Source organism: Mercurialis annua, linkage group LG1-X (assembly GCF_937616625.2).
Source record: "Mercurialis annua linkage group LG1-X, ddMerAnnu1.2, whole genome shotgun sequence".
In the NCBI taxonomy this organism is placed as follows: Eukaryota; Viridiplantae; Streptophyta; class Magnoliopsida; order Malpighiales; family Euphorbiaceae; genus Mercurialis; species Mercurialis annua.
Genome location: NC_065570.1, coordinates 72,869,572 through 72,882,339, shown reverse-complemented (window position 1 = coordinate 72,882,339; position 12,768 = coordinate 72,869,572). Strand labels below are relative to the sequence as shown.

Below are 12,768 nucleotides of genomic sequence, written 5' to 3'. Positions count from 1 at the left end.
CAAAATAAAATTATAATTACACGATTTATTCATAACTCATAGGTAGAATGTGCATTCGATTTAAAGCTAAATTTAACCAATTTTATAAGAATTTAAAATATTTTAAATCAAATCTAACTAGTATGTCTAGTTGATTTTAAATTCAATTTAGTTTGTATCAAGTGTGATTTTTTAATTTATTGAATCGAATTGAAAAAACATATTTGTTGATTTATTAGATTTTGCACACCCGTACTCATAGCAGAGTAGTCAATAATTGAACATAACTCTAACTGGATTTGAAATCATACACAATTATTCATATATTCTTCTACTCTATAAAATTTAAAACCATTTACATGTTTTATTCTTACATTGTCCCCAAGCCTTTTATTTTAGAAGGCCTCCACAAATCACAATGATGCTTGTGTTATTATTAGGAGGATTTTAAAATTTTACATGTTTGATATTAGGTTGCACAAGAGGACCAATTTGAAGGAAGTCTATCAGAAACCAAGGGTGGCAAGTTTCGTACATTGACATCGAGAGGTAGCAGGCGATACTCAATCTCGAGCTCTTTAAAAACTTTGATCATTTCTTGCAGCAGCAGTGATCTCCGGCTCCATCTCTCCACCGACCTCTGATAGTTAATTGTGTGTGAAACCCAAAGTGACATGTCCATTTTGTTCATATCCTCTACATCCTTTATAAATATCTTTGGATTTGGATGCCACTGCTCGCTATTTCCTTCAACATACCTTCATTTTCAACAACATTGTCAGCTAATTTGACTTCATATAAGTCGGAGTGTGCATTAGTATTTTGATTCGTTTTCGTAATTAAAATGTCAAAACCGATCAGCTTTTAAAAGAAATAGAAATGGATGAATAAAATACGTACTCTTTGATTTTGTCTTTCATGATATCAATCTTCTCCATTGGAGTGGAAATGTGGATACTGAAATCAATTGTCTCATTCAAATGTGGGCTCCTGTAGAAATTACCAATAGGTTTGGTAGCTAAAACATTGTTGGGATATGTGATCTTCTGGTTATCAGCCCTCAGGAAAACTGTAGTTAATATGTTCATTTCTTCAACTACCATCTAATACGCAACCAAAAATAACTTCTTAGTGGCATAAATAATTATAGACTTCTACCGTCTAGACTTAAAATGAAAAAACATGGCAAAATACATATATAATACATGGTTTAATTTCTTAAAAAAACCCCACCTTGCACTTTTTTTCGTTTATACTCTGACCTTGTAAAAACACCATTTGTACCCAATTTTGGGTTTTTATGTTTCATCTCTACCCAAAAGCATTAAATTATACTCTTTTCATTTGAAAAAGAGTTTAAAACATACTTTTTTCTATTTTTAAAAATACAAATAAATCCTTAAACTTAAAAAATAATCAAATACATCCAAATAATTAATTAATTTTTTTAAATTTTACAAATTAATAAAAAAAATTATTATTATTTTTAATTTTTTTGTCGGAAATATTTTTTAAAAAAATTAAAAAAAATCGGAAATATTTAAAAAAAAAATAAAAAAAAATTATTATTATTTTTAATTTTTTGAAGAAGATGGTATTTTTATACTATTAATAACATTAATATCTAATTAGTATATAAGTTAAAAATGAAGGATTGTTTTAAACTCTTTTCCAAATGAAAAGAGTACAATTTAATGCTTTTGGGTAAAGATGAAACATAAAAACTCAAAATTGGGTACAAATGGTGTTTTTACAAGGTTAAGTTAAGGTATAAACGAAAAAAAATATAAGGTGAGATTTTTTTAAGGAATTAAGCCATAATACATTTTAGATATTAATTTACTTTTACCTTAACTCCGTCAACTTCAACGCAATCACCCACATCAAAAGGGTGCATTACGAACAAGAAAATGATAGCTTCAAATGTCGTCTTGCAGCTATTTCCAAAGACGAAAGCTACGAGGAGAAGCTGAGAGCTTATCAAGACTAGAAAATGAGCAATAGGAACTCCAAGTATTAGGAGCCAGATTATGGCAATGATGATTGCTACCAAAATGTTCAACATAGTATGAAGCTCATCCACAGCTGTTTTTGTGTCGTTTAGAGATAATGCAAGTGCGCGTCGCTCTCTAAATGCATTAACCTGAAACCGAAGTTAAAGGGTTTATCTGCAAATCTCTATTTGGTATAATTTTCATCCACTGTCCCTGGAGTTTCATCTTTCTCCTATTAAAGTCGTTTTGTTTCAATTTGTATAAGTACAATTCCTACTTGTAAAAGATTAAAGAAAATACATATTTACCGTCCATTCTGTAACTTATGTCAAAAAAATACTGATCTAGGCACTTATAATGCAGTATGTAGGAGTGAGTGCACATCAATCGGTTGCGTCACTAAACAGAATCTAATTAACTAAAAGCAAGATTTTTAAATTTTGTTCAACCTAACCATAATCAAAATATATACATATACAAATTGAATTATTAATCGAATCAAAATAATCATTCAATCTGGTTGGTTATATTAGCTAGACGAGTTTTATTAACACAATTAATAAGAAATTATACGAAAAGTTAATTTTGTTGTTAATTGTTCATTATATAGAAAATTAAGAAGCTTGATTCCATTAATTTTAGAAAATTCAAGCCAATAATCAAACAAAACTAAATTAACTAATTTGGAAGTTAGGGATTTTACAGTTATAAACTGAAATAAAAGGACTTTGGTGTGAAGGAGGTGAAAGTTAAGGAATTATGAGTGAAAATTATCCAACTATCTGTAATACTAGTTCTTACCAGCCAAGTGTTGAGAGATGACTTGCTTATTCCTTCATTCTCACATTCTGCTCCAAGCTGACGCATTGCTCTCAAAGCTTCTTCTTTAGCCATAAACCGCATTAAATCATCAACAAAAATATATCTGATACAGATTACATATACTTTCAATATTATAAAATAATTAAAGACCATAATATCAATTGACAGCCATAAAAATTAACTTACTGGGATCCTGCTTTTGACACCTTCAGGAATATCTTTTTAGCAGCTTCTCTTGCCTGGCATTCACTTCTGATATGAGACAAAGATTCATCTTCAATGTCTGAATTCAGTATCTGTTCGTCCAAAGTCGACAAGCTTCCATGTCGAACTATATTGATCATCCTCCGCATATGTAAAGCTGATATATTCTTATGGTTGAGATTATGCAGTTGATCTATCGGAACTTCATCGTCCTTCTTCTTCGACATTGTCCTCGAAAAACTGGGCCTCCTTCCAATTTTCTTGTGGTCGTTCTGTCTTTCATACAGAGGCGGGCCTGAGAGTGCTTCGATTACGTATTGATCGAATAGAGCCTCTTGGATTCTGTCGAAGAACGTATTAACATGGAATGATGAAGCAAGAGCCTTGACAATTAGGGTTTTCAAGAGCCAGATAAATGTTCCGACAAACAAACACACGAGAATTTTGGTCACGTACTGTAAGATCTTACTCTCATTCTCGTCTGCTTTATTATTAAAAATCCAGTGCCAGACAAGCAGGACCAAACATAACCACAAGCAATTCTGAACAGGCTTTCTCAATCCGTAAACAAAGTATAAAACCCTTTGTCGGAAAAGGAACTTGTGTTCAATGAAGATGACGACAATTTTCGTTCCCCATCCTGACACCAAATTACCACAGATCAGTGATAAAATCAATATTTCCCATTTCCAGAGTGGAAAATCCCATAATTTTTGCTTCCTTATTGGGGAGATGGAAAGGGTACAGACTAAAGCTGTCGTCACCAAAACAAGCATAGCTGGTGGAAACATCGTCAACAAACTGAAAGTTATTTTCTTATATTCTTCTGAATTATCATCCATGTCATCGTCTTCTTCGCCGTGGTTGCTGTTCTTCTCAAAAGCTCCGTCAGCTCTTTGATATTGAACCTCCGGTGGGTCTATCAACCTTGATTTTGTCCTGTTCACAAGCGATCTCCAAGAGTTTCTTTGGAAATTATCATTAGTTGACCAATCTGCAGAATCCTGCTGGCTCCTCCTTTGACGGACAGCTTTTTGTAATATATCTTCGAAGGAAACTTTGAGTTTGCTTGATGAACCTGAAAATTTACTGCTGAATTTTTTTGTGCTAGAACTAGTATCAGAAGAACTCTCAGATTTATCGTCAATGTTAAGAATTACATCTTTTTGATTGGGAGAACCAGCGGACTGTGACATTTGGCTATTGTTTTGGTGATCCAGGAGAGCTTGTTTTTCTTCTTCAGGTTCCGGGTAATTTTGTTGTTGCTTAATTTGAGAACAATAGGTTCTTAAGGACTTTCTGAAAGAGTCCATTAGATAAATTAACTTAATGCGATTTTGGGTGAAATATTTGAGAAATAATCTCTTATATAGAGAGCGCTGACAAAGAATCCTGAGCAACAGAACTTTTTTTATAAGAGCATAATTCAAGAATGTTTTCATATTGTTCAGTGGCACTTAGCTTAATAAATGTTTGGGCAGGAATAAAGATACGCAATGTGTTTTGGAAGGATCGAGAATTCCTCAAGTTCATTTTAAATTTGAGGAGATCATGTTTAAGATTTACACCATTCATTGTAAAATGAATGATTTAGATCAAAAATATACAATTTTAATCAAATTAATTTACACTGTTCATTTTACAATGAATGATTTAGATTATGAACATGACCCCCTCAAATTCATTTGAACTTGAGGGAATCCCAATCCGTTTTGGGAGAACACGTTAAATTCTTCTTTTTGATTCCGTATAAATTCTTTCTTTCGGGCAGTTTTTAGTGGGGAGCAGAACATTATATTTCCTTTTTTTATATATATAAAAAAACTCTAGTTCTTAAGGAGAAGACATTTGTAATAATTGCAATCTCATTTGTGTCCTTCAGATCAGCTGCTTAACATCTATTTCTAAGGATAGAGTTCCCAAGAATCCATACATTTTGTTTATTTCTGATTTCTCGAAAATGCATTTCATAGATTCTCTATAGAAAATTGTAAATCGTTAATTGTCGATGCTATGTCACACCAGAATAAATTGGACAGCCATTGAACACAATGTATGGCACTTAGTAGAGAATTTCATCTGCCAGCGAGTGCTCATGACATCCACTAACAAGAATATCTAAAAGTCTTCACAATAAAGCTACGTTTCAACATGAAATCTATCTAATTTAATACAAGTTCAAACTCTGTAACAGAATATGTGAGAGCTTCCTTTTAATCAAATCAGTAAATCTGTTGCTATGAATTCTTAATTCTGCAAGTATTGAACTATATTCCCAACTTGATTACTGCAAAACAGCGACCCAGACACTATAGAAGCGAGGCTAAGGTCTGAAACTGTGCCATGAACAATTCTACGTCAACACCGGGTAACATAGCTTTAAATTAAATCTTTATATATTACATGCTCAAGCACATACTTCCACGTGGACGAATCTAAATGTTAAAGGTAAGATAAGGACCCATGAAAAATGATTTACGATGCTATATACAATGATCTCACTCATTTTACCTCAATGTCTGCCTCTTCTCATTGATTTCATGGCTCCCTGCATGTTCTCCCTCCTTTCCTTCGTAACCTGCTTACACTATCACAGACCTCAAAAAACACAAAAATAAAATGTTTGAAAAAAATTCAGAATATTCAGTACCGTTTTGGCTAAATTCTGTAGTAATTGTAAGACTTCAGAGAATTCAGGTCTTAATAATGGATCTTGCTGCCAGCATCTCTCGAGCAGTTCCACCAGCCTCGGATGAGTATCACTTGGTATTGAAGGCCTTGTACACTGAATGCAATGCAATGAAATTCATTAGTCCATACCATACGGATAAATTATTCTATAAATGACAAATAATAAAGTACGATTAATGGTTGAACCAAAAAGATATATAGACGGAGAGGATACGTAATGAAAGGCATCATAGAGGATCACCTGCTGGACCACACCAACCGCCGCTTGTAATGGGGTTAAATGCTCATATGGAAGCTGGCAAATCAACCATAAAATTGCCTATTATTATGAAACTGAGCAATGAGATAGAACTTTAAACAAATAATACTTATAGAAATATCTTATCCTATTCCTATGGGAAAACTACATAGTTTTGCAAAATCAAAAATAAAAATTCTACAGCATTACCTTTCCTGTAAGCAGCTCCCACAGTACAATGCTGAAGCTAAAAACATCAACTTTATGATCATAGGGCTTATGCTCAATAACCTTTTCACGTATCAAACACCAAATGAATAGGTGTTAAATGACGAGATTAAATAACCTATGGCACAAAACATTAATTTATCATCATAACGTAATTTATCAAGCCATTCGCAGTAACGTGCAAGTTATGGAGCTTGGAACTACTAAATATAGGAAAATAAACTGCGTTCAGGGTTTAGGGGTATCCTTCACAACATAATCTATTGACAATACCATCACGTCGCTACCCACAATCTAAATACTAGTTTTCGTGAGAACATGTAGCGTCTACAACCTAATTATTTAATCACACCTCAATTCATCGACAGAAGTTCAAGATCAAGGTTTTCTTATTCTTACTAAATTGATTTTTCAGATACTCTTTTCATTTTCAAAAGAAAAATATACTTCAGGGCCATCTAGAAATTCTGTTGCAGTCTTGTTGCTGCCTATATGACACTTTGATTATAACAAAGATGGTAAACATCCATAAACAAGCAGTCACAGGACGCCAACCTCTGGAGCCATCCATCTGTATGTACCGGTTTCTGCTGTCATCACACCAGACTGATCTTGCACTCTAGCAACGCCGAAGTCAGCAACTTTCACAACCTATAAGCCACATTTCTCAAGTTTTAAATAATAGAAAGGAATATTTGGTGATCAAGTATAGTAAAGTTATAAATAATAAGCTATCTCTGACAAGGGAAACATGGACCTTCTACAACCAATTAAACTTAAAATAACCTCAATCCATTGATTTAACTTGTTAAGATCCGAGTACCAATTCCATTAAAGCCTTCATTTACCTTTACGATATAAATAAAAAAGATGGGAACTTGATACAAAAGGTACACCAACCAGGGAAAGGGAAAATGCAGTTTCAGAACTCTCAGAGCATGAACAAGCGGTGAATCACAAAAGAGAAATTTTAGCTAGACAGCAAGTTGAAAACAATGAAAGAAGAGCTTACTCCATTTTCATCTAGCAAAAGATTGGCTGATTTGAGGTCTCTATGTACAATATTATTTTGGTGCAAGTAGTTCATTCCCTTGGAAACATCAATTGCTAATCTTACCAACGATGGGAGGTCAAAAGTTTGTTTTTGTTTATGGAGAAGGTCAAACATGCTTCCACCACACATAAATTCTGTGACAGGAAAAATATACAAACAGAAGCCACGCGTAAATTGAGCTTATCATTGACGAGTCCAAAAAAAACTACATAAGGAACAAACATAAACATGCACATCCAACACAAATTCAAAAATTACCAGTCACAATGCACAAGGTTGGAGGTCTGGTACATGCACCAATGAATTGGACGACATTCTTGTGACGAACTTTCCTGCAAATTCAAATTGGTCGGAGGACCAGAAGATAGAATTCTTGATACTAGATGCTGATGTGATGGCAGCATATGTTTTAAAAACACCAAGTAAATCAAAGCAGCACAAAAGAGCAAATAACTTGCAAAACAAAAGCAAAAAAAGAGAAAGATATAAGCATTTGGCTATTACATGTGGTTGCATATTGCAACTTTCAAGTCATTCTTCAAAATGGAATAACTAATGAAACTCAAAAAGAGATTTATATCTTGGTGCTGCGTCAAAATTGCATGTGATGCATTCAAGATTACCAAATAGGACTATTCTCCTGCATAACATGAGAAAATCAGATGTCTGCTACTTCGCCTCAGTTTTAGGATGTGAAAGGTCACTTACGTTGGGAAATTTCTCAATTCTAATAATTTCACCTTGGTGCAAGACAAGACGACACAATATATGAAAGTGTAAAGGTAACTGACCTCATGATAAAAATTTCTTGAGCAAATTCCTTCCGGAGTTTATCATTTAAATGTTCAACTCGAAGAACTTTTATGGCCACATCTTGACTACAGAATGTACCTTTATACCTGTTCCAGTCAAATCGTGCTATTCAACAAGGTTACAACCCAAAGCAGAGCCTGCATTTAAGAGATTATAAGAACTCACAGATCTCCGTAGGAACCCGATGCAACTTTTTCTTCATATTTTAACAGGCTTGGATCAATTTCCCATACATCCATTTTATCAGCAGGTATATTCACATGGTTACTCATAAGATTGATTTCCTTTTCCTCTTGTACCGCAACAGGATAAATGGCATTAGATTTCAGCCTAGCATTTTTCTGCATTGCACTTCAAATCATCAAGTATAAGCGGATGCAACATTAAAAGACTGTAAATTAGTCATAAAATTCATGACAAATAGTAGATCATTCTACAATATTAATGCTGGCTTAAGCATAAACAAAATTCAGAAGAATACAAGGAGATTTTTTAGTCTTTCACGATTTTTTAAATTTAGTAATTATTATCAACTGCACTATACAGTAACATCAAGAAGACTACCTCGAATTTTTGAATTTCCTTTAACAGCACGTTTCTCAGACGCTTCGTTTCCTGTTCATCACGGAAATATAATGTAGATCAAGAAAATATAGATGCATATTTGTAATTTAGCTGTAGGATTTTCGTTTTAGTTTTTAAAATTAAAAGATCAAACAGAGAAAACACTGGATTAAGCTGCCTAGTGATGGGGAAACAGAAAGTGACAGGAGAAGTCAATACCTCATGTGCCCAGTTATCAACGACAAACACATCCAAGGAGTAGCCATCTATAGTAGAAAATGCATGTGCTTCTATAATGTTCAGACCAATCTCAGATAGCAAGGAAGTTAACTGAAACAAGATGGAAAAAAAGAAACAAAGTTACTGTAGGTCAATATTAGAAATATCAAATTTCACATAGGTGTTACTAATTGACCACAATACTACAATCACTATTTGGGATCCCATTAAGTATAATCCCTATATCACGTAAACATTAGCATATTGTATTGGTGATTTTTCAAGATGATCCCAACAAGTGGAAATCATTTAGATAGGACTGCAAATGATCGAAAATAAGATCAAGGTGAAAGGACGGCTTAAATGTTGAGCCTTGATTTTTTTAGTGGATGGTATCAACTCAGACATTCCAAGTATTTTAAAATTAAAACCAGGTTCAGCATGACCACTGCACCAAGGCACAAGTTTAATTGTCCAAAATCTCAAATGGGCGGTCATGAGTTCCAAAAACTTTTAAAAATAAAAACTTTCTTCATCTGAATGCAAAACACTAGTAAAAATATGAACCTCAAATAATTAAATAATCAGCCATGTATGCATCTAAATAAATATGACAAAGAAAGTTCATTCACAAATGATGAGGAAACAAGCGATAATAAATATAGACATAGAGATATCCACCTGACTAAGAAGTTTTGGTTTATCACTAGTTGAAATAGTGATTTCGTGCATCAGCCTACAAAATTATGGAAAATTTCCATTGGTATTTTCGAATAGGTTGTAGAGAAATTGATAACAAAAATTTGATTCTCAAACCTGAAAGTATATTCAATGAACAAGGAGGATTCAAGGATTATAAATCATTCAACAGGAAGCATATATAGCACAGATAAATGGTAAGAGAGAGAGAGAAAACCACTGTATCAATTGTCTCATGGATTTGATAGATTAATTCTATCCATAAATGTTCACTCTGGGAACTTCGGTCAGCTAGTGCATATAATCAATAATTGAGAAAATATTACAATTAACCACAAGTTCAACAAAGAAAGATCTTCTAAATGAAAGATGTTTATCTTTCAAGTCAGAACTCAAGTTAGAAATTCCTTACATAGCTGGAAGTTCAATTTTAAAAGTATAATAGAAATTCAGTGCAGGGCAGTGCAAGAATGACTAATCTGGGTAAAGCTGTGATAATATCAAATGTTAAAAAGACTTGAGACCCTTTTATGATACTGGAAAGAACCTTTCAGAACAATTACCGAGAATAAACTGGACTGGCAATCATAGACATATCCTTATTACGAGCTTCACAGACAAGGTCGAGTTCAGGTAATGAACCGAAGGCTGGTGGCGGAAGAATGCTAAGAATCAAAAGGAAAAGCAAAACAGCATATGTAAATTATTAACCCATTGATGATGATCCTAAAAATAATTCTAAAATCACATTTTTGTAGTCATGCCTTTGGTTGGAGGGATGATCAGAACACTTAAGTTCCAGTTTTCCTGTAGAGTGAGAATGAACCGAGTCACCAAAATTTCCATCAGTAATGTAACGGACCTGCATAAGAGATGAATGCCAAATACTTGTCTTGTCAGTCTAATTATGTGAGAAAAGATATCTTATAGAAAGGTTATATGCTATTAATTAGCAGAACAGAAATCAGTCAAAATGAATGCAATATGCTAACAAAAGGTTGCAAATTCTAGTTTAGCATCCACGTGGATCAGGAAATCCTAAAAGGGAATATCAACTAACTAAAGAAATACCAAGTTGATTAGTATCAACCTTAAAGAATTCCATGGAGAAGATATGAATCAGCAGTTTGAAGGTTGTCACACTGTAACGATCCTCAGACTCAGTGAAAAGTAGTCTAAAAAGATCACTAAAAGCTAAACCGAACAGCTCAATGATATTTAGCTTGGCTTTCCTTACGAGTCAAAATAAATTTGGCTATTAATCTTCTAATACCATCAGCTGGCAATTAAATTTCCCTACTTCCACTAGCCGTCCATATCCATGATACTAAGTTGCTTCATTTTAGTTTTACAGATATGGCAATTTTTTTATATTTTCATTACAGTCAACCTCAAGATTATACGAGATATTAAATTCCAAGGAGTTAATCGTCAAATATTAAGAAAAATTGAAATAAACTTCATTCCTCCTAACAAGAAACACATAGATACAGAGAGTTGCTACAAAGAAGTCTCCATAATACTGTTACAATTTGTATTTGAAAAAGTCAAAGTTGTTGGCAGCATTTTATATATATAAAAAAAAGTTTAAAAAATAAAAGACAGCAGTAGTTGAATAATAAGAACAAGCTTGAGTAGAATCTAGAAGAATATACCATAAGCAAAAAACAAAGTATCAAGTATCAGAAGGTCAAGATACCAAAGGCCTCTGAGGAATCAATGCAGTGAATCTTTGTAATTTGATACATACCTGCACAAGGCGGACTTCAATTGCAGGCCGAGTAACTGGATTATGAGCCGACTGAAGTAATCTTTTATGCATGAGTACATCTTCTGCTCTCTCTGCATTCACATCCATTGCATACCTAAAATCACCGATTAGATCATTGGCAATCAATACATATCAATAAAAACACAGCAATTTAATAGAGACAGCATCATCCGGCCAACAAATTTATCCATGCCGTATCAATTATTATCTCAAATTTATACAAATATCACATGCCGTATCAATTCTAATCTCAAGGAGATCAAAGAATAATTATCAGAATATGCAACACTGACATTTTTGAATAAAACAGAATCCTGAAATTTTCAGGATAATTCTTGGTGAAATTATATTTAAAGTATACTGAATCAATCAAGTATCGTGTAGAATGCCTTTTCAAGTTAAAATGAAAATAAAAAAATTAGTGAAAATTCAAATTTATGTCCAAATTAACATTTATAATTACTTTAACTAATTTTTAACTCAGTCGCCTTCAAACCGAAACAGAATGGAGAGATCGAGTGTGCTAGGGTTTGGAATTGGATTACCTAGTAGGAAGTCGATGAAAATGAGCCCAGAGCTCATCTTCAAAGCCAGGAAGCTTTGACTCTTCGTGATTAGAGTCCCTGAGACGACAAATTACTTCATTATAAACCTCAACTCTTTGCCTTCGATTTCGACTCCGACTCTGCACAAAATCCGCTGGTCTACTACTGCAACTCTCTGTATCTCCCATCAAAAATAACCGCCAAACCGAACAATGAAAAAAAAATTCACGTTCAGTTTCGAAGGAAAAAATATATTTGTTTAAAGAAAATTACTGAGTCGGTGATCACACTCTTGAAACACACGGTGCACGTGAATCAACTAGTTTTTGGAGTACTAAACGACAGAGAAATTTTGAGGGTCTTTTTGCATGAAATGGAAAAACGAAAGAGGAAAATTTTTGGTTTTAAGGAAAGGCGCCCATATTTTGCCTGTTTTTTTTTTTGCTTTCATTTCTCTTTTATTTCTTCAGCCCAAGAAGAACGTTAATAATAGATGGCGTAATGCGCACCCACCAGCACAAGCGCGGATCTACGTGGATTCTATCAATGCGTCTTTCTTTGCTTATATCAAACCAAACGGATTGATTTCCATTAATTAATTAACTAAAAGTGGTGTATCAATCACCCGCATTAAGCAGCAAACTGTTAGATCGTATATTTAAATTCTCGCATAAGCGTTTTTCCTTTTCTATTTAAAAAACAAATTATTTGAGATCAACTCCATAAAATTTAAAATCAATTAAAAAAATTCAAGTTGACTTTAATATTTTAAATTGCATTTCAAGCAAAGTTTGTGTTGAGTCCACCAGTAGCGCGAGAGAGAGAGAGGGGAGGGAGGGGGGGGGGGGGGGGGGGGCGCTAATGGATAGCTTTGGGCTGAGAAATAGTCATCACAGGCTAATCAAATATGGATCAATTTGAGAGCAATGTGATGTAGACTTGTGAAA

General features: G+C 33.6%; 2 protein-coding genes across 5 annotated transcripts; both read right to left on the bottom strand.

The window, feature by feature from the left end:
* Window positions 1–253: 253 nt before the first annotated feature.
* LOC126661710 (mechanosensitive ion channel protein 6-like) lies at window positions 254–4,445 on the bottom strand. The gene is made up of 5 exons (XM_050355574.2): window positions 2,982–4,445; window positions 2,775–2,898; window positions 1,829–2,122; window positions 880–1,082; window positions 254–737 (listed from the first exon to the last, which is right to left on the bottom strand). Exons 1-5 carry the CDS (start codon window positions 4,439–4,441, stop codon window positions 449–451), a joined length of 2,370 nt encoding a protein of 789 aa, XP_050211531.1. The 5' UTR covers window positions 4,442–4,445; the 3' UTR covers window positions 254–448.
* A 794-nt stretch (window positions 4,446–5,239) lies between these two features.
* LOC126661716 (serine/threonine-protein kinase STY46-like) lies at window positions 5,240–12,277 on the bottom strand. 4 transcript variants are annotated; one of them, XM_050355580.1, is made up of 16 exons: window positions 11,822–12,277; window positions 11,256–11,370; window positions 10,270–10,367; window positions 10,069–10,170; window positions 9,488–9,542; window positions 8,807–8,917; window positions 8,588–8,638; window positions 8,189–8,364; window positions 8,002–8,109; window positions 7,469–7,542; window positions 7,169–7,344; window positions 6,712–6,807; window positions 6,139–6,219; window positions 5,932–5,985; window positions 5,650–5,784; window positions 5,240–5,586 (listed from the first exon to the last, which is right to left on the bottom strand). In XM_050355580.1, exons 1-16 carry the CDS (start codon window positions 12,007–12,009, stop codon window positions 5,512–5,514), a joined length of 1,695 nt encoding a protein of 564 aa, XP_050211537.1. In that variant the 5' UTR covers window positions 12,010–12,277; the 3' UTR covers window positions 5,240–5,511. The 4 variants fall into 4 exon arrangements, 3 of the variants coding, with proteins under 3 accessions (XP_050211537.1, XP_050211541.1, XP_050211547.1); XM_050355584.2 differs by having other exon boundaries at window positions 5,240–5,577; window positions 11,822–12,275; XM_050355590.1 differs by lacking the exon at window positions 10,069–10,170.
* Between the last annotated feature and the right edge of the window lie 491 nt (window positions 12,278–12,768).

Coding starts and splice junctions, on each gene's coding strand:
- LOC126661710 (XM_050355574.2), bottom strand. CDS start 4,441: ATGAAAACATTCTTGAATTATGCTCTTATAAAAAAAGTTCTGTTGCTC. Junction 2,899..2,981: donor GTGTCAAAAGCAGGATCCCA/GTAAGTTAATTT, acceptor AATCTGTATCAG/ATATATTTTTGTTGATGATT. Junction 738..879: donor ATGAAAGACAAAATCAAAGA/GTACGTATTTTA, acceptor TTGAAAATGAAG/GTATGTTGAAGGAAATAGCG.
- LOC126661716 (XM_050355580.1), bottom strand. CDS start 12,009: ATGGGAGATACAGAGAGTTGCAGTAGTAGACCAGCGGATTTTGTGCAG. Junction 7,543..8,001: donor CAAGAAATTTTTATCATGAG/GTCAGTTACCTT, acceptor TTGAATTTGCAG/GAAAGTTCGTCACAAGAATG. Junction 5,785..5,931: donor CGGTTGGTGTGGTCCAGCAG/GTGATCCTCTAT, acceptor CATTGCATTCAG/TGTACAAGGCCTTCAATACC.